Source organism: Fukomys damarensis, unplaced genomic scaffold (assembly GCF_012274545.1).
Source record: "Fukomys damarensis isolate Sample0158 unplaced genomic scaffold, DMR_v1.0_HiC HiC_scaffold_26, whole genome shotgun sequence".
Lineage (NCBI taxonomy): Eukaryota > Metazoa > Chordata > Mammalia > Rodentia > Bathyergidae > Fukomys > Fukomys damarensis.
The window spans coordinates 21,256,456-21,277,388 of NW_022900938.1; the positions used below are offsets into that span (position 1 = coordinate 21,256,456).

Here is a 20,933-nt window from a genome sequence, read left to right on the forward strand (position 1 = left end):
AGGCCTTGGAACAGCCACTCCAGGGCCCCTGAGGCCAGTTTTATGGAAGAAGCTGTGTTAAAAGCCAAACACAATCAAATATGGAGAAGCCTCCAGTAGAAGATTCAACGTCTCAAGCTTATGCAGACACAGAACTCCAGGCACTCAGCACACCCCGAATCAGAGGAGAGGCACCTGGCTGTCTAGAGACTGGACTTGTGTGACCTATGAGGATTGCACAAGCAGCTGGTGTCTACTCAGCCCAAAAGACCTAACAGAATCAGCACACATCCATGTGGTTCTGGTTTACACAAAAGGGTGAAGGCTGCTCACCATTCAGAAGAAACAAAAAATTTTTTGCACTCTGGGAATTGAAATTAGGGCCTTGGCCTTGAGCCACATCCCCAGCTCCCACCATTCCCCCCACCCACTTTGAGGAAGAATCTCACTAAGTTGCTCCGGCTGGGCTCGAACTTACAATCCCCTTGCCCCAGCTTCCCAGTGTCCTGGGATTAGAGGTGTGCATCACTATGCCTAGCTTCAAAGATTTCTTTCCTGTAGATCAGTTCATTAAAAGTTGCTGATGGAGCCAAGGTTGTACCTCACTTGTAGAATGCATATTTAGGGTGTGGGGCTCTGGGTTTGATCCCCAACACCACAAAAACAACCACCACAAAAAATACTGGCTTGTGATACCCTCAAAATATAACCCAGATCACATTCACTGTCAAAAGCACAGGGCCTGTAAAGTGAGACACACCTGGATCAGCAGGCCCAAGCAGCTTCCTGGGCTCCAGGGTAGGGACAGCTCAGCTGTCACAGCCGCTAACAGGTGGTGAAAGACAATAGCTCCACTGACTCCTCTTGCTTCCCACAACCCCTAGCAGCCAAGTGTCCAGCCAGAGAGCACCAGGGAGTCACACAGGCCGCCACGCTGCTCCGGGTCCCCACAGCACCCACAGCTCATGGAGGCCCAGCCTCTCCTCCTGCTGCTCGGCCTCTGCTCTGGTAAGTGAGACCCTCAGGCCAATCTAGCCTCTTTGATGGGAACACAGAACGGCAGGGTCTCGCTAGTCAGAGGCTACCCTGCCAGTTTCTTCCTGATGTTGGCTTGACTGGGTTTTTGAACAAAGATTTCTATTTTGTGTCACCCACTTAACGTGGGAGCTGCCTGGTCAAAGGCCACAAGGTAGACGCTCAGATATGTCCATGCCTGGTGTCCACCTCAGCCGCATGAGTGGAATCTGGTCCCTTGCTGGACCATGGTAGCGCCCTGGGTGGCTTTCATACCTGAACAACGAGGGACTTGGAGCAGAAACTTACAATACAAGTAATCGAGTTAACAAGGCTTTTCGCTGAGAACACATGAGTTCAGATAAAGAAGAGGATTGATGGACAGCTACAAGTGGTGGAAAGAGAAACTTGTTAATAACTATAACTAAATTCCATGGAGATGAAATAGTTTGTAGATTTTTTTTTAAACTCCTGAAGTTAAAACAAAGTCCATCTGAATGCATTCTTGCCTACTTCCTTTTAAAAGGGTGTTACTATATATAGGTGTGGGTTTGAACTGAAACTATAAAAACTTGCGCAGCCTGGGTGCTGCACTCTGCTCTGGAATGTGTCACGTACAGCAACTGAAACACTATCCTGAATCCCAAACTTCCAGTAGAGGGAAACAGGAGATGTTTGCGGATTGCTCTGTGGAAAAGTTTACTGGTGATGTCATCCCAGCTGAGAAACAAGGTAGCAGACATCCTGTGATTTTGCTTCTCTCATAGTGTTCTGACAATCACAAGCCTTCTGGCAAGAGGTAAAGAGCTGCATTATTAATTTTCTTCAATAATAAAGTTGAGGGAAATAGGATAAACTCAGATAAGGTATATCCTGTGAGATTGGACTTGATCCAACCAAAGCTAGCCTGGTATGTGCTTGTGTGTGCGCATGCGTGTGTCCATGCACGTGTGTGCATGCATTTGTGTGTGTGTGTGTTTGCAAATGCCATGCTCACTGAAAATCCTTCGGTTATATGCATCTATATATATACTTAGGGGGTCTCTTTGGATACCAAAGACTTCTAAAAATGCATATTTATCTATTAAAAGAAGTATATGACATGCATTTTGATCAAACCTTGTGTTTGCTGGCACTGATTCCCAGGAGTGGCTCATGGGAGTTTAGATCCAGACCAAACATGCTCAGTATTTCACTGTAAGGACCCTGGGGTTTAAAGACATGAAATGACCTGCCCAGGTCATTTTATTTATAAATTTTGGATTGTGATCAACTGGAGGCTTGGTTTGTTACATACATCGTCAGAAAGCCTGAAATTGCCAAAGCAGCAAGAGATACAACATCAGGCTGAGATAAGAATTACCCAAGGTAGCTATTAACATTTCAAATTTCCTTTTTCCAACACAGGTGGCTCTTTCCTACATAAAAATATAGACTGAACCAGTATGGTACAAAAAGTACACTTTGAAACTGTGGTTGAATTCCCCTAGTTAGAATGAGTTCTCCACGGGCAAAATTCTTTCATTTCAGATACACTTTTTCTTGTGTTAGCTTAACACATTACCTTCCTCACTCTATTTATATAGCACCTTTCATTCCAACCTTTTCCTCTCTTCCGCCTCCGGAGTCCTAAGTACTTCACTGCATATTACTTTCCAATTTGTTCACAGTTATTTATGCAAATGACAAATGTTAATCTCTGGGAGGGTAGAGACAGGATTCATACCAGATTTGCCTTCAAATATCTCAAAGCTCCTTAAACCATATCTACATTCAGCAAACACTCAACAAATATTTGATGAATGATGTTACCATCTGAATAAAGATTACCAATACAATTTTGCGAAAGGGGGAAACTTTGATATGTTTTTTTATCTGTTTATTTTCACCTGGCCTTTTTTATGAAAGTTACTATGCTTCACTGAATCCATGAAGAAGTGGCCCAACTCTCCAGACCATATTGGAGTTGGAGAGGAAATCATAGACTCTGACTTCCAGTCCTGTACGTTTTCTATCCCCTTAGCCTGCACCAATGAAACCAACCTAAGGAATGGAGACAGAGACTCATAGCTAAGTGTGGTGGTGCCTAGCGGTACTTCTGGCGCTCAGGTAGGCTGAGGCAGGAGGATTACAAATTCAAGTCCTACATGAGCAAACTAGTATGCCTCTGTCTAAAAAAAAAAAAAAAAAGGCTGGAGGTGTAGCTCAGCAGTAGAGTGTTCCTGGGTTTAATCCCCCAGTACTGAAAGAAAAGAATAGAAAAAGAGAGAAAGGAAAGGGAAGGGAAGGGAAGGAGAGGAGACCTATTTGGAAATTCCTTATGGGAGCAACAAGGCATCTTGTCATTGGTTAGGTGGGACAGGAGGAGGTAAATGTCACTATGATGCTGACATTCTTGCTCCCCTGATACCCCCTTTTCCTTAGTGGACCATAGCTTGGCCGGATAGTTTTCAAATAGTTTTTCTGCAACATAATTCTGACTATCTGCGCTATCCATTGCTTTCTGGTATGTTCTTCCTATCAAAGTGGAATAAACAGTCTTTTAAAATACACAGCCCAGGTCAATGCCAGAACAATAGTCAGAGCACTCAGTGGTCCTCACCAGGCCCAGTCCCCATGGTGATATAGCCGGGGATGGGCAAGGTGGGGAGAACAGGACAGATGTGGCATAAGGGTTTAGTGGAGCACCCCCAACACTGGGTCTTTAACAACACACTCCCTTGAAGGACCAAACCAAACCTTGAAGGACCAAATCACAGGAATGTGGGGTGGCTTGGGGAGGTGTCCTGTGAAAGCTCTGCATGGTCGGGCACCTTTGGTGTCCTAGGCAGCTTTGGGGTTCAGAAAACTTGGACAACCAGAACTGAAGAGTTGGGTGAGGTCAAGAGTTTCCTACACAGTCTGTGTTCCTCAGCTTTTTGTTTCTATGACTAAATTCCTGGAAAAAGCAACTTAAAGGAGCAAAGGTTTATTTTGGCTCATGGTTTTGGAGATTAGTGCATGGTCACTTGGTTCCATTGTTCCTGGGCCCATGGTGAAGCCAAACTTCACGGCAGAGAACATGGGATGGAGCAAAGCAGATCACCTTCTAGTGGCCAGAGAGGAGAGAGACAGGAAAAAGCCCAGGGAGGGGCCAGGGACACCATGTAGTCCCCAGGGGCAGCCCCATGACCACCCCCTTCAGTGAGGCCCCCACTGCCTATTCAGAACACATTCAGCTCCGAACTCTGCAGTGGGTTAATGATGTTGGTGCCTCATGACCCAGTCGTTTCCAAGGCCCCACCTCGGAACCCATGGGCCTTTAGGGGGCATCTCAGATCTAAACCATGCCAGAGTCCATGAGGGTGAAAACAAAGATATTTAAAGGTTGAAAACTTCCAAAATCTGACTGTAAATAAGATATTTACGTTTAAGGAGCAGGTAAACTGCCTGTTTGTAACCCCATCTCCAAATGGCAGAGGGACCATGAATGCATCGCTCAACTATCTGACTCTCAAGTTTTCTCCTCTGTAAAATAGGGACAAAATTAGTATTTATCTCACACAGTTGTGAGGATTGAGTGCACATATATAAAATACTATGAGAATATCTGTTGTACACCTGTAATCCCAGCACTGTGGAGGCTGAGGAAGGAAGATTATGAGTTCCAGCCCAGTGCGCACAATTTAGCAAAGCTGTGACTCAAAATCGAAAAATAATGCAAAGGCCCTAGGTTTAATCCTGTCTGTCCATCTGTCTGTCTCTTTCTCTCTCTCATAAAAGCAAAAAGAAATAAAGGTATCTGGCATACAAGTTGTGTCATTGTGCTGACAACTATTTTAATTGACTAAAAATAGAAAAGATAATTAATCTTGTTTATAACCTTCCAAACTTAGGACCAAAGGAGAAAAGTTATTGAGAAAAATGATAACCTGTCTTAGAGGTGGTCAGTTAACACTACTGGGCAAAAAAGAGAAAGTACCTCATTCATTCAACATTTAGAGTTTTCCTGGCCCATGGAGAAGTCAGCCTCTGCTTAGCCTGTTGAAAGGGGAGGTTAGGTTACACGAATCTGGGCAGATGGGCTGCTGTCTACTTCTCCGATGGTGTGAGCTTAGGCTTGAGTTACAAAGACTCTCAGCAGGCACTCATTGGAATGTGGAACCCATTTTCTCGAGGAATCAAGGCACACACAGTTGTGGGCTCCATGAGAGCCGGTGCCGCACGTGTAACAGTAAGAGTAAGAGTAATAGTAAGGGGCATGGCTCAGAATGACAGGGTTCTATTCAGAATTCAGTCTTCCAGACGCACAGCCTTCTTTGACAAATGGCCCACCTCCCTGAGCAGGGCAGAGTCACATACCAGGCTGGGTGGAGAAGGCTATACTCAGGGAAACAGCTCTTTGTCCCAAAGGGAGAGGTACACAAGCTTCCCTGCAATTACGCATGTTCCAAATAGGAGCCCTGAACCCAGGTTGACAAAGCACAGGGTTTTCATCCTATTTAAACAGTTTGATGGAGACATTGATCCACTAGCAGTGATTTTTTAATTTTATTTTTTTTAAATCTTATCTTATTCTTGGTACTGGGGATCGAACTTGGGACCTTGCGCTTGCAAGGCAAGTGGCAGAACCACTGGGTTAAATGCCTCACCCCCAGCAGTAATTTTTTAAAAAATTATATTAAAATTACATAAAAGTTACCATTTTAAGCATTTTTAGGTATATGGTTCATGGTAATAAGTACATTTACTATATTAAATGACTATTACCACTACTGAGTTCCAGAATTTTTCATTTTTTCATCACCTAAAAGGAAACTCCGAACATATTAAGCAGTTGTTCCCCCTCCCAGTTCCCAGCAACCACTAATCCACTCATCTTTCAATCTCTATAGATTTAGCTATTCTGGAAACCTCACATAAATGGAATCATACAATACATGCCTCTTTTTGTTTAGGTTTTTCACTTAGCATAATGTTTTCAAGGTTCATCCATGTTGTAGCATGTGTCAGTATTTCATTCCTTTTTGTGGCCAAATAATATTCCATTGTTTGGATATACCACAATTTGTTCATCCACTAATCTGCTGATGGACATTTGAGTTGTTTCTTCCTTTTGGGTGTTGTAAATACGCTGTTATTCTTTTGGGTCTGCACCTAGGAGCAGATGCTGGGTTGCATGGTAACTCTGTCTAACTGAAACAGCCTTGTTATACTCCCACTGGCAACAGACCTGAGATCTCAGTCTCTCCAAAACTTCACCAGCACTTGTTACTTTCCATTTGGTTAACTATGTCCACTCAGGGTATGCAAACCAGCATTTAGTTTCTACTCTTCGTGGCACTGTGAGATCTGAGGTCAGCCCATGCAAGATTTAGTAACATCATGACCATACTCTATAATACTCATAATACTGACGCTGACTTTCCTGTGGACCTTTCTGGGCATGTGCACATGCATATGTGTTTTCTGGCAAATTTGATTCAGCCAGGTACTATTTTTTAAGGAATTCTCCTGTCCAAAAGCCAAGTCCCCACTGGGGGCCTGCAAGGGAGCAGCAACTGCCTGGAAAGGAACTTAAGACAATAAAAGCTGCGCTCTAGAGCCATGAAACAGAGGCCTTGAGCACCTTCCATTAGCTGGTTCTGCCTCAGTTCCTCCTATGAGGGACTGGAGAGAAGAAAGCAGAGTCTGACAGGGATGTGTCGTTTGCTGCACAGCTGGCCTCATCCTGGGCTCCGAACATGAGACTCGTCTGGTGGCAAAGCTATTTAAGAACTACAGCAGCGTGGTGCGGCCAGTGGAGGACCACCGGCAGATAGTGGAGGTCACAGTGGGCCTGCAGCTCATACAGCTCATCAACGTGGTGAGCAGCACTTGGGGACCCCCTTCCCTCACACCCCAGCTCTCTCCTTGGTTCTCCTTCCTACTTCCTGAAGGTGGGGTCTTCTCATTTTTCAGGATGAAGTGAATCAAATTGTGACAACCAATGTTCGTCTGAAACAGGTAATTCAACTAGATACTGAAATTGCTTTTTTTTTTTTCCATACTGGTAATTGAACCCAGGACCTCTGCACTGAATTACAACCCGAGCCCTTTTAAAAAATACTTTTTATTTTGAGACATGCTCTAAGTTACCCAGGTTGTGTCCAAACTTGCATGGTCCTGCCTCATCCTCTCAGAGTCCTGGGATTACTGGTGTGTGCTACCACATTCAGCCTGATGCTGTCTTTATCCAACCTGAAATTAAGCCTGGGCCCAGAGGAAATCAATCTGGGTAACAGGGATACATACCAAAATGTTGGTGGCAGATACTGTATTTAGGACTATAGATCCAGTTTGTTTCTGTTTTTCACTTTGGGCTTTTTCTGTGCATATTATTTTGCTAGTGTTGCCATAACAAAGTACCATAAACCGGGTGGCTTAAACAACAGAAAGTTAGTCTCTCATGGCTGGAAGTCCAAAGCCAAGGGGTCAGCAGAGTCAGTTCCTTCTGAGGGCTGTGAGGGCAGTGTCTGTTCCAGAACTTTCTCCTTGGCTTGTCAATGGCAGTCTTCAGGTCCGCGTGGCGTTCTTCTTGTTTGAGACAGACACGCACACATCTGTGAATGTCCCCTTTTGCAAGGACAAGAGTTATATGGATTAGGGCCTACCTTGCTGACTTAATTTTAACTTAAATACCAAAGCACCATTTCTGATACTGACTTACCATGCCCACCAGGGCTCTTGATCACTCTAGATTAAAAAAAAAAAAACAAAAAAAACCCCACACTTTTGGCTTTTTAATTCGCTAAATGTCTTCCTTTCTAGCAATGGGTGGATTACAACCTCAAGTGGAATCCAGATGACTATGGCGGTGTGAAAAAAATCCACATTCCCTCAGAAAAGATCTGGCGGCCTGACCTTGTTCTGTATAACAAGTAAGCAGAGGGACAGGCAGGGAGGGCCTGGGGCTCAGGGAGGGGTGCTGCTGTTAACCTTAAATAACTCTTAAAACCCAGAGCCACACTGACAGGTGGAGGGGCCCATATGGTGCCTTGTGGCATGAACAGAGACAATTATTGAGCCAAATGGAGTCAGGGCTGTGGGTGGGGGACATTTGATGCCAAGGGCTCCTGGGGGATGTGTGGTATTAACCCACAGGCACCCAAACTTCCTATCCCTGAGTTCTTGGAATCAAAAGTCCTTGATAGCAAACAGGTCTGCAGGGGTGGGAGGGTGGGGGGTGCTATTCATCACATCCTGAAGGCCAGCCCAACACTGATGGTCCTGATACCTCCGTCGCCCAGGCACTGGGCCCCGTGACAGACTGCATGTTGTGAAATTATAATGAGATTCAAGACACTCTGGTTTAATGACACGTTCATTATCATATGCCCTTCATTTGTCAGGCAGTGTTCATTTCAGAGAGCATCCTTTCCAGGCAGGAGCGTTTGTTCTCATCAGCAGAGAGGATTTATGGTTTGACATCATACATGTGTGGGAGCGGATGCTCCTCCCAGCGACTGGGGGTGGAGCAGCGGGACGGAAACCAGAGCCTGGCCAGCCGCCTGGCCAACTCTGAGTTTCTATCATAGACTGCCCAGTTACACTCAGGATACAAGCTTGAGTGCATTACCCAACCAGCGGTGTAAACACGGGCAAGTATGCTGATAGAGCGGAGTGTCTGTGTTACAATCCTCTTTCAGTAAGACACCGAGGGAAGCAACTAAAGACCTCTCCTCCCTCTGCCAGGCTCACTCAGAAACACGTCAGTGGGGCAGGAACCCCACTTTCCCTGCTTATAGGGAGAGGTGTCGGCCATCCTAGGACCTTTTGCATTTTGGGGAGCATCCGATGCCTACTACATGCCAGACAAAGAGCCCAACTTCTGTCCCAAGGAAAAATAAAGAGGAAGACCATCTCTTGGTTTTTGATAGGAGGGACCAACATAAGCCATTTTGTCCCTGAAATCCCACAGAGGAAATCCCCATCTACTGATTCCACACTTGTTCTAATCTTTTTCTTTCGTGGTGCTGGGACAGAGCTCAGCAGCCGGTATGTGTGCTAAGCAAGCACCCCCTCCACCATGAGCTGCAGCCCACAATCTATGCGGATCCTACTAACTGTGCTGCTCTTTGCAAAGACCCTGGAGCACAGGTTGTTCCCAAAAGAGTAAACTGCCCACTGAATAAGGAAGCAGCTTATTAGTACTATTTAAAAAACTGAGATACATTGGAAAATCAGGAAATATCACATTAAAATCAAGATTTCTAGCCTCTCTAGAAAAGTCCAGCCCTCAAAAATTTGGAAATTTTCAGGCTGGGGAGGTGGCTCATTGGTAGCACACTTGCCTTGAATATGATGAGGCCCTGAGTCTGATCTCCAGTATTTACCAAACAAACAAAAAGGAAATAGTTAAATAAAGAAACTGTGATCTCCAACCCCTAAGCAAGAATCCACATCTCTGGGGCGGTGGGCATGGTGGTACCTGTGTGCTCTTCAGTCTCATCTTTGTGCCTTCCTCACCTGTCTGGCTCAGGAGGCACCTGAGTTTGGGGCCCCACCCTCTGAGTTCTAAGCAGTTCTTTAAAAGGTAAAAGACTCCTCCAATAGTCTGTTTGTCATAGTACTGAGCCCCTGGAGGTGGTTTTATTTCCAAATCCTGGATTCCTCCAGCTAACACTCAGAGCATATTGGGAAAGGGTAACATTACAAATACCACTAGGACTAGAAAAGAAAAACTGAGAGGACCCTTGTTACCTGCTATTTCTTGAAACCTGTAAGAGTCTCATTTTCCACCCCAGATGCTCCTACTCTCTGGGGCTTAGACAGTGCTCAGGAGTCTGTATTTTTAACCAGCACCTCAGCAATTCTCAATACCATGCAAATTTGGGAAATACTGCCATGGATTTGATAATACTCCCCAAAAGAGAGGTTTTATAAATAGCACCTGAATAATTAACAGCTATATTGTTGACATCTCCAAGCAGAAGGGAAGGTACTTGGAGCCATTTTCCTCTTATATCATGTGTAGTGCAGATGGTGACTTCGCCATTGTCAAGTTCACCAAAGTGCTCCTGGACTACTCGGGCCACGTCACGTGGACACCTCCAGCCATCTTTAAAAGCTACTGTGAGATCATCGTCACCCACTTTCCCTTTGATGAGCAGAACTGCAGCATGAAGCTGGGCACGTGGACCTATGATGGCTCGGTGGTGGCCATCTACCCGGTGAGTGGTGACTGCACGAGGAGCTGCTCTCAGGGAAGGTGACTTGGGTCCAGTGCTCCTGGATAACTGTCAGCTCTCAGGACCAGTTAGAATCACCTAGTTTGATGGTTCTCAGTGGGTGGGAAGGGTTCTTTATGCGGTACACATGAGAATGAGGCATTCAAGTGAATTTTCTATGCTCAGCACTGCCTCAAGTCTGATTTGATCTGTCCTAGGTGGCACAAGAGCACCAATATATTTTAATGCACCCAGGTGACTCAAACACAGAGCCAAAATGAAAACTGTCATAGTCCAAGACCTCCAGTGTTATACAGCAGGAAACTAAGGCCCCAAATCTGTAATGGCCCAGGGTCCTTTCCAGTCTGTGACCCACCGGACTGGAGACGATTGATGGTCTTATTGCTGCTGATTACAAGCCCTGCCCTCTGCAGGGTGACTCAGCTGTACACTAAAGCACCTCCTTTCTTTCTCAGGAGAGCGACCAGCCAGACCTGAGCAACTTCATGGAGAGCGGGGAATGGGTGATCAAGGAGTCCCGGGGCTGGAAGCACTGGGTGTTCTACTCCTGCTGCCCCAACACCCCCTACCTGGACATCACCTACCACTTCGTCATGCAGCGCCTGCCTCTCTACTTCATTGTCAATGTCATCATTCCCTGCTTGCTCTTCTCCTTCCTAACCAGCCTGGTGTTCTACCTGCCCACAGATTCAGGTGGGCGCAGTTGCCATGGCGGCTGCTGCTATTTTAGGATGAGCCAGAAATAATCGTGTGCTGACAATCAGGGCACACGGACCCCATCATCATCAGAGGAAGGGCACCCTCACCGGGTGGCCACGCGAGGGGCGAGAGTGATGTGGGCGGGGCTCACAGCCGCACAGACCTTGAGAGCAGACCCTAAAGATGCCCACTCCTGGCTCAGTCCAGTTCAAAGGAATTAACTACCAACCCGTTTGCTCAGTACCAACTGTGGGCCCAGAAATGTGCCCACATGACCAGACTCTCCCTGTCCCTTCCCTATGACATCACTTCCTGTATACTGACTATTCCGGCTCTTGCTCCTTTACACACTGCCTGCCACTTGAAAGGAGCTTCTGCGATCTGTTTTCCAGATGGCAGTGACTGTACCCCCGAGACCATGCTTCCCAAGTGGCAGTTCTTCCTCACATGTCAGCCTGGACAACTTACTTACCTGCTACTGAGGACTCACACCTGTGATATAATTGCATCAGACACCAACAACCTAGCAGAAGGGAGGAAGGGGACCCATATGCCCACCAGCAGGTCCCTACTCATAAACAGTTTATGGCAGTCAAGTAGGGAAAAAAGAAAGACAGCCTGCAAATTCATGACAGGTAGCAATTTTATCAAAATGATTTTTAAAAGCCACAAGAGTTTATATCCAACAAGGAAAGAAATTGCTCAATCATTCAAAAAATAGGCGCTGAGCAAGTGTTATGTGACAGGAGTACAGAGAATATGGGAAGAGTGTGCTTCCCACCCACCGGGTGAGAACGGGCAACTTCTTGTTTGCATCCACTTTGTGTCCTGTATTCACAGTTGCCTTCAGTATTTGTGGGGGACTGGTCCCAGGACCTCCACAGATGCCGCAATCCACGTGTGCTCAAGTCCCTTATATAAAAGAGGGTGGTATTCGCACATAACCCATGCCTATCCTCTCATGTACACTAAAGCACCTCTAGATCACCTATTGGACTTAGCACAATGTAAATGCTATGTAAATAGTTATTATACTCTATTTTTAGGGCAGTGGCTGTTATCATTGAAAGCTCTAAAAGGTTCACCGTCACCAGTTTAAGGGATAATGACAAGGTAAAAGTCTGTACATGTTCAGTACAGGTACAATTTTATTTTTTCAAATATTTTCCATCCAAAGTCAGTTGAATTCTTGGATGCAGAATGCACAGAAACAACCAACCAACTGTACCTCTTCTCTGGCATCTGGCAGCACCCAGAATGGGGAAAGCTCCAATCCAGAAAGCAGGACAACACGAGGGTTTCCCAGGAACACCAGCAGCAAGACTGGCCGCAGGACAGTTACTTCCAAGGGTCCTCTACCGCATTCTAAATAGTGAGAACCCACAAGGACACCCCAGCACCCTTCAGCCCTAAACTTCCTGCAGCCAAGCCTGCTCAGCCAGGACTTCTGAAAGCCGGGGCCTGAAGAAAAAGGGGTGGCAGGGATCCCTGATCCATTAATATGAAAACAAAACAAAGCGAGGAATAAGTGAGAAAACAAACTTCCTCTTAGATAAAAGTGAAAAAGGAGCAGGGAGATCAGAAGATTACTCAGGATGCTCAGGACAACTCCTTGGCCCAGCTGATTTTGTTCTTGGTTTTGGTCCCACAGTTTGTTCCCTTAGTGAGTGTTTACCTTCAGGCTGCCCGTCCACCTGTTGTGAAACAGACTAGGCTGAGGTTGAGCTTTACAAGGTTTAATGCATTTGGATGCAGAATGTTCTAGCTTGCCAACCCAGACTCCACTTGGTTTCCTGAGCTCCTCCAAGAAACACAACTCTAGGCCATCAGATGAAGTAGCTATCTGTTTCTGTCCTGAGTTAAGGTGCTAAGGTCAGGCAGGAAATTCTGCAGGAGAGTCTTCAGAATAATATTTTGAGAACAAGCCACTCAGAGTCTCACTGGTAAATGGGTTTGAAGAGCTGCCTAATGAAGTACCATGGTTTGGGTGGCTTACACAGAAAGTTACATTGTCACACTTCCTGGAGGCTGTTAGCTGAGGTCAAGGTGGGGACAGGGTTGGTTTCTTCTGACCTTAGCTTGCAGATGACCACCTCCACCCTGTGTCCTTGCATGGTCTTTCCTGTGCATGTCTGTGTCCCCATTTCCTTTTATAAGCACACCAGTCATCTCGGATCAAGGACCCCCGCCTGACCTCATTTTAATTGCATTTTGAAAGGCTCCGTCTCTAAATACTGTCACATTCTGAGGTTCCAGGGTTTAGGATTTCAACACTTCAATGGGTGGGTTGTTGTGTTTCTTCTTTTTGTCTCTCCAGGGGAGAAGATGACACTGAGCATCTCTGTCTTGCTGTCACTGACCGTGTTCCTTCTGGTCATTGTGGAGCTGATCCCTTCCACCTCCAGCGCTGTGCCCTTGATTGGGAAATACATGTTGTTCACCATGGTGTTCGTCATCGCCTCTATCATCATCACCGTCGTCGTCATCAACACGCATCACCGCTCTCCCAGCACCCACGTCATGCCCGAGTGGGTGCGGAAGGTGAGTGCCAACCTCCACGGTGAGGACCCCCGGTCTCCGCCTGGACACAGCCAGTGCAGCTCCGCTGACACCTGGCACACGGAGGAACTGAAAGTCCTTTCAGGGCTTCAGTGTGTTTGGGGAAGCCCTGTTATCCCTTGGCTTCCTTCGAAGGATAATTTACATAGCCTTCCCAGGAAGGAAGAAGCAAACAGAATTAATAACACCCTTTCCAAATAACACCTTTTCCAATTTTGAAGAATATCTTTGATCGGAGATTATCAAGTCCCTTTTTATGCTGTGCCATTCTTAAGATTTCTGTTTGTGTGGCTTCCAGTTTGTGAAGAGACTGGCTTATTTTTGCTGGTAAGATCATCAGCTGAGAACAGAATAGGGACTAAAGATGGAAGAGGGCTTGAGTAGAGCGTCAGAAAGTGAATGGCAGTGAGGAACTGAGTCTCAAATATTTACATTGCTGAATTTTAAAATGTGTTAACATTTCAAATATATCCCCCCTTTTCCTCCTTTTTTTTTCTTTTTGTGTGGTGCTGGGGGCCAGGGGATAAAACCTAAGGCCTCATACATGCTAGGAAAACACTAAACTGTGGCTGACAATGTCTTCTTTTTCCTAGATTAACAGTCCTATTTCTATAAGGACTGTTAGATGACTCCTGACAATACCTTTGCTGCATTTTCTTCAGGCACAAGAAACAGAGAACAGTTTAGGTATTTTGGGACTGTATTTGAGGCAGAGGAGTCCTTTCTTTAATCACATGTTCTTCAAGACACATTGCTAGAACCTTTCTATTGTCTACGGGGGCTTTTGAAGCTTAATATAAGCGCCATTGGTGTCTTGCGAGGTCTCTGGCTGTGCACGGGCTCCCTCCAGTGGCAAACTGCTCACATTACAGAATCGTCACCAGCCCAAGGCGATTTCACACTCCACAGGGAATCATCAAGAACTAGCACAATTGTTTTGTTTTAAAGACAAGGAAGTAGAGGCCTAGAGATGCAGAGAATGACTTGGCCAACACCACATTGATATTCAAGGACAGTCTGATGCTTGCATATGATGACGACAATTCTCATTCGTGGATTTTTTTTTTTTGGTTAGGTTTTTATCGACACGATCCCAAATATAATGTTTTTCTCCACGATGAAAAGACCATCCAGAGACAAACAAGAAAAAAAGATTTTCACAGAAGACATTGATATTTCTGACATTTCTGGGAAGCCAGGGCCTCCTCCCATGGGATTCCACTCCCCGCTGATCAAACACCCCGAGGTGAAAAGTGCCATCGAAGGTGTCAAATACATCGCAGAGACCATGAAGTCAGACCAGGAATCCAATAACGTAAGCTTTGTGGCTGGAAATCTCACCTCTGGGTTTCAGTGATCAAACACACGAGCCTGGATGGGAGGCTTTGGCTTGTCAGGAAGGGTGGCTTTCAGGGCACAGCTACTGAGCTCACATGTGCCTTAGCGATCGCCTCTGGGCCACATCAGTCACTGATCATGATGTGAATAATTATCCTAAAAACTGAAGATCACCACTGAAGGGCCACAGAGGGTGAACAGCAGGGCAGGCCCATGCCCACTTCTGGGGCTCTGTCTAACATTCTCCTCCCGCAGGCGGCCGAGGAGTGGAAGTACGTGGCGATGGTGATGGACCACATTCTCCTCGCGGTCTTCATGCTGGTCTGTCTCATCGGAACGCTGGCTGTGTTTGCAGGCCGGCTCATTGAATTAAACCAGCAAGGATGAGCTGGTGGCCAAGACCAGCCTGAGCAGACCAAGGCAGGAAGGAGGAGGATCTGCCTGCTTTGATACACTCTTTCACCAAGCTCTCAACCTTCTGTACTTCTTATTAATGATGATGACTTGTATTTATCTAAGGTTGGGGCCAGAAGTGTTTTCCCCTTTGCTTTTTCCTTCAGTCCTGCTGTGTCCCCCAGAAGAATGAACCCTTTTTAGTGATTGAAACTGCATCTTCAAAAGAAGTGTTCTTTTCTTTTCTTTCCTCTCCTCTCCTCTCCCCTCCCCTCCCCCCCTCTTTCTTTCTTTCCTTCTTTCTTTCCTTCCTTCCTTCCTTCCTTCCTTCTTCTTTTCTTTCTCTCTCTCTCTCTCTCTCTCTCTCTCTCTCTCTCTCTCTCTTTCTTTCTTTCTTTCTTGTTTTTCGTACAGGGGACCAAACTCAGGACCTTTGGCCCTAACAAGAGTTTTTTTCCAAACAGCTCTGGGGAAGTTTGGCCCAGGTAACCAAGGTTTTGTGCGGCAGTCACTGCTAATTGCTAGAGCAGTGTCCTTTGCTAAAGTATGAGTTTTGTACCTACTAGGAAAGCCTCCCTACCAGGCCCCCAAAGATAAAGCATTTGGTTTGGGGAGAGAATAAACAATAAGAAAGAAATAAAGTAACTTCAGAATGGCCACCAAAATACAAATAGCATCAGAAGCTCATGTTTTAAGTCAATTTCTAGAAGTGGGAGGTAGGGAAAGTTACCTCAGGTGGGTTTTTTTGTGGGGGTTGCTGAGGATTGAATCCAGGGCCCTATGAGTGCTAAGTGTGCACTGTATTGCTGACCTCCAATGTGCACCTTTACAGGGCACCTGGGTTTGAAGGAAACAGGTCATGGCTTTGATATGAGTATCAGACACCATGGGGATCACCTCACCTATACGGTTTTATTATCCCGTAATGTCCCTATTTTACGAATAAGGAAACTGAATCCAGGGAGGTTAGTTTTTTGCTCAAGCTAGAAGTGATAAAACTGGGCTTTGGAGCCAGACCCTAAGATTCCAAATGACTCTGGGCTGGGTCAGCCGTCTCGCTCGCTCCCCTGGTCACCGGCGCACAGGGCCCACGCGGGGCTCTGGCCGGTGTTTCTGAGAGCCTCGGTCTTGATGTCAGCCATCTTTCTCCCCCCTATCAAACTCCGGCCTTTTGTTCTCAGTCCTTATACCAATCACGTCTGGGGTTCGAGTCCAATAAACGAAAGCAGAAATACATGTACATATCGGCACCATTTCTAAAATTCTGAAGAAATCAGAGAGGAAATTATTTCTTCTCTCCATAGCAAACCTTAAATTTCAACATGAATGAGAAACTGTGTGGGTCGGGGCTCAGAACCGCCTTCAGATTACAAGAATACATCTAACCTGGGTCAGCTCCAGGGCACAGCAGTACACGGTGCCACTGGGGGAGGGGCGCTCAGCACACCTCTCTGTTGCACACCCCGCACACCCCTGTGGCATGGCTGGTCTGCTCATCTAAGTGTAAGACTGTGTTCTGCCATCCAAGATGGTGCATGCCTGTAACTCCAGCCATTTGGGAGGCTAAGGTGGGAAGACCATGAGTTCAAGAACAGCCTGCACTTCAGAGTGAGCTCCTATATAAAAAAAAAAATTAAATAGCTGGGAGTGTAGCTTAGTGGTTGAACCCTTGCCTACTATGTGTAAGGTCCTGGAATCTAACCCCACTACCAAAAAGAAAAAGAGAAAGAATAAGCCAGTTTTCCCATTTTAAAGAGAAAATAGCTTGGCAGTTTCTAAGAAATTTACGCGCAGAATTACCATATGATCAAACAGTTCCACTCCCAGGTGCACATCCAGAGGAACTGAGAGCAGGGACTTGAGTAGGTATCTGAACACCAATGTTCATAGCAGCAAATAGTGAAAAGGAGGAAACATCCCTTATGTCCATTGATGGATGAATAAACAAAGCATGGTATAGACACACGATATTCAATGCAAGCCTTAAAATGGAAGGAAATGCAGGCTGCGACATGGACAAACCTCCAAAAACATCCCGCTGAGAGGATGAGTGTGATGCAAATAAGCCTGACACAAATACTGCAGGATTCACAGAGGCAGAAACAGTAGAGTTGAGGGGAGCTGGGGCAGAGGGGGCGGGGTTAGTGTTTACAGGGTTTCACCACGGGAAGGTAAAAGAGCTCCAGAGAGCTCCCTATGGGTGGGGGTGATGGTGGCACATCGTGAACACACTGCGCCACAGAGCTATACACTTAAAAATGGTTAAAATAGCACATTTCGTGTTCTGTTACATTTTTAAGGAACGAGCAAATCCAGCACCCAAACACTGACTGTAGAGTCAGAGAAGAGAGGGACAAATCACTTCATCCGCTTCTTCATTTCGTGGACAAGGGAACCAGGACCCAGGCAAGTGGCCTCCCCGGTCACACAGCTGGTTGGTCACAAGCCCGGTGGAACACCCGCTCTCCTGCTGTTTCTGTTTCACTGGAGAATCCGTTTCTCCCCAAGGCGATGCCCTCCCACATGTCCCCACTGCCCCCACTGCAGGAGGCCAGCACGGCCATGAGTGGATGCAGTGACGCCACAGCTGCCTTCAGCCCAAAATTCGCTCTGCCATCTGCGAAGATTTCCCTTCAGCCTCCAGAAGGCCACCGAGGAAAGAGGAGCAGGGAAAGCGGAGCTGGGATCCGTCCTCACCTAGAGGTGTCCGGTGAGGGACCAGCCCCCGCTGGCCCTGTGTGGCCCAGTGGATGAGCTTATTTTATTTTGATAAAGTAAACAATAGTTATGTTGGGGTGAGCTTTCATCATGGGATCTGAGGATATTAAACCCCTCTGTCCCTCCTTCCGTCCTTCCCTCACTCCCTCTCCTCCTTGAGGACACAACAAGAAAGTGGCCATCTTCAAGCCGGGACCAGCATGTGAGGGAATGAAGTCCGGCTGTTTAAGAAGCCCTTGGTTTTGTCACGGAAGTCCAAACTGGAGGAGGTAGAGCTGGGAGTCCAAATTACAGTGCTGACAGAACTTCTTCTCATCAGAGGCTCTGAGAGAGATGCTCTTCCACGCCTTGCTCCTAACTCCTGCTGCCATTCCTTGGCTTGTGGCCAGTCTCTGTCCCATCTTCACGGCTCTTGTCCCTGTGTCTCTGTGCTGCCTCCTTTTCTGACTCTCTAAGGACCCTTGCCATTGAATTTAGGGTCAACTCGAAATCCAGGGTGATCTCATCACAAGATCTTGAGCTTAATTACATCTGCAGTCAGGTGCATGCCTGTTATCTCAGTGCTCTGGAAGCCTGAGACAGAAGGATCAAAAAGTTTGAGCCCCACCTGGTGCAACTTGGTGACACAGCAAGACCCTGTCACAAATGAAAAATTAGAGAAAGGCTAAGGGTGTGGCTCAGTGTGAAGGCACTGGGTTCATCCCCTAGTACTGCAAAAAACAAAACCAAATGGGGTCCTGAGAGAGGCTGTGGAGTGGACAGATATCATTTTTCCAGAAGCCTGGAAAAGAGAAGGAGGGCAGAGGGCACTGAGCTCACCTCTGTCTCCGGACTCGACCTGAGCTCCGTCCCCCACCCTCAGCCTTCCGGGCTCCCAAGTGAGAGAAAGGGAAACAGACTGGCAGCTCAGGCCACGCCCCTCACCGTGGGCCTTGCAGCCTCTCAGGGCTGGGAGAAGACTAAGCCTGTGAGCTCCAGGCCCCCAGCTTGAGGCCACCAGTACCTGGAGATTTTCAAACACAGTCAAAAAGCTGGAACCTGCCGGGCCACCCGCTTCTGGAGGAGGGCGGCACTGACTCTGATCACTGACCTGCAGGGCCCAGAGTGCCGGGAGTCCCCGGGCCAGGGCATCCTGAGCCCAGAGCCTCAGTCCCATAGGTCTGTGCAGCCAGGCCAGCAGGAAACTGTCCCTCAAGCCTCACTGAGCTCATGAGAGGGCCTTTGGAAGGTGCTTCGATAGTAGGGAGCTACAGCCCAATGCGCTGTTAGGAGGTGGGGCCAAGAGGCTGTCACTGGGGTCTCCCACCCCTGCTCCTCCCTTCCCACTCTGCTTCTGGCCGCCCCACAGGAGCGTTTGTGCCTCCGCCCTGCCCCTGTGCCAGCCTCCTTCTGCCTGGGAGCCAGCAACTGAAACCCCTGGGCTGAAACCATGAACCGAAACAAGCCTCCCCTCCTTTAGGCAAGGGCGAAGGAGAGTGTGCCGCAGTGACCAGGACAGTGCCTGAGACGGGACCAAAATGGGAATCTGGTGACATCTGAACCAGTGTGCCCTTTAGTCACTGGTACTGAACCCGTCTTTTCGCTGGGGGGGGTGTGGGCTGGCGAGTACATGGGAACTGTGTACTATCTTCAACTTTTCTGTGAATCTAAAAGCATCCTTCCCCCAGAGCTTATTAACAGTCAGTGGGAAAGGGAGAGTAGTAAAAAGAAAAAGGCAGAAACGGAGAGACAGTGGAGAAATTGGAACCCCAGGTCTTGCTGGTGGGAATGTAAAACTCTGGGCGGCTTGGGCAGTTTCCCAAGAAATGACACAGGAATGGTCCAGCATTGAGCCTGTAGGTATACGTCCATGTACGTCCAGAGGAACGGAAAGCAGGGACTTGAACAGATACTTGAATGCCAGTGTGCACAGCAGCATCGTCAAAACAGTCAGAAGAAGGAAGCAACCCGAGAATCCATCAGCACACAGCAGACAGAGGAAATGTAATATACATACCATGGAATATCAGCCTTCCAAAGGACAGAGGCTTTGACATGGAGAAATCTTAAAAATATCATGCTAAGTGAAATATGCTAATGTAAAGGTTACATACATGACATGGTACGATTCCACTTGTGTGGGCTCCCTGGAGGAGTCAGGTTTAGAAACAGAAAGGAGACCAGAAGTTACCAGGGATGGGGCGGAGGTGTTAGTAGGTAGAGTTTCCCTTTGGGATGGCGAGAAAGGCTCTGAAGTGGGTAGTGGTCACCACTGCACAACTTGTGAACGTATATAATGCCACAGAGACATACACTTAAAGAGGGCTCCAGGGGCAAATTTTATGTATACTTTGTCACGATAGAAAGTGCTTTCATTTTCAAATTACAAAATGCTCTTTTCTGCTGGGTATGGTGGTGCATGCCTATAATCCCAGCGCTTGGAAGGCTGAGGCTGGAGGATTGCTGTGAATTTGAGGCCAGTGTGGGCTACACAGTAAGTTCAAGGCTAGCCTGAATTATCACGCCAATTCAAGATAACAGATGAATGGATAAAGAAAATGTAGCATTTACACACAATGGAATACTACTCTGCTATAAAATGATAAATCTGAGTCATTTGTAGGAAAATGGATGCACTTTGAGATCGTAAGGTTAAGTGAAATAAATCACACACAGAACCCACAGTACAAATAAAGAGAAAAATAAAAGACAGACAATAGGAATAAGGAAGATAGAACTTTTACAAAAGGGAGGAGGGGGGAGATGAAGGGAGGGAGCAGGAGAGGAGAGGAAGGGAAGAGAATAAAAAGGAATGAAGACGGGTTATGTACATGTACCAACTCCACACATGAATGTAATCACTATGTACTACACACACATGCTAATTAAAAACATATTTTCCGTCTCAAAAATTTTTTTTTAATTAAAAAAAGTAATAAAGCGTTTTTCTTTTTCTTTTTCTTTTCTTTTTTTTTTTTTTTGAGACAGGGTCTTGCTAAAGTCACTAAGTTACCTAGGCTGGACTCAAACCGTTGCCTCCTGCCT

At 46.7% G+C, this 20,933-nt stretch overlaps 1 protein-coding gene across 1 annotated transcript; it reads left to right on the top strand.

The window, feature by feature from the left end:
• The first annotated feature begins 921 nt into the window (after positions 1–921).
• On the top strand, positions 922–15,464 carry Chrna1 (cholinergic receptor nicotinic alpha 1 subunit). The gene is made up of 9 exons (XM_010607036.2): positions 922–987; positions 6,693–6,838; positions 6,934–6,978; positions 7,783–7,892; positions 9,989–10,184; positions 10,658–10,895; positions 13,219–13,442; positions 14,536–14,775; positions 15,054–15,464. Exons 1-9 carry the CDS (start codon positions 945–947, stop codon positions 15,183–15,185), a joined length of 1,374 nt encoding a protein of 457 aa, XP_010605338.1. The 5' UTR covers positions 922–944; the 3' UTR covers positions 15,186–15,464.
• The last annotated feature ends 5,469 nt before the right edge of the window (positions 15,465–20,933 follow it).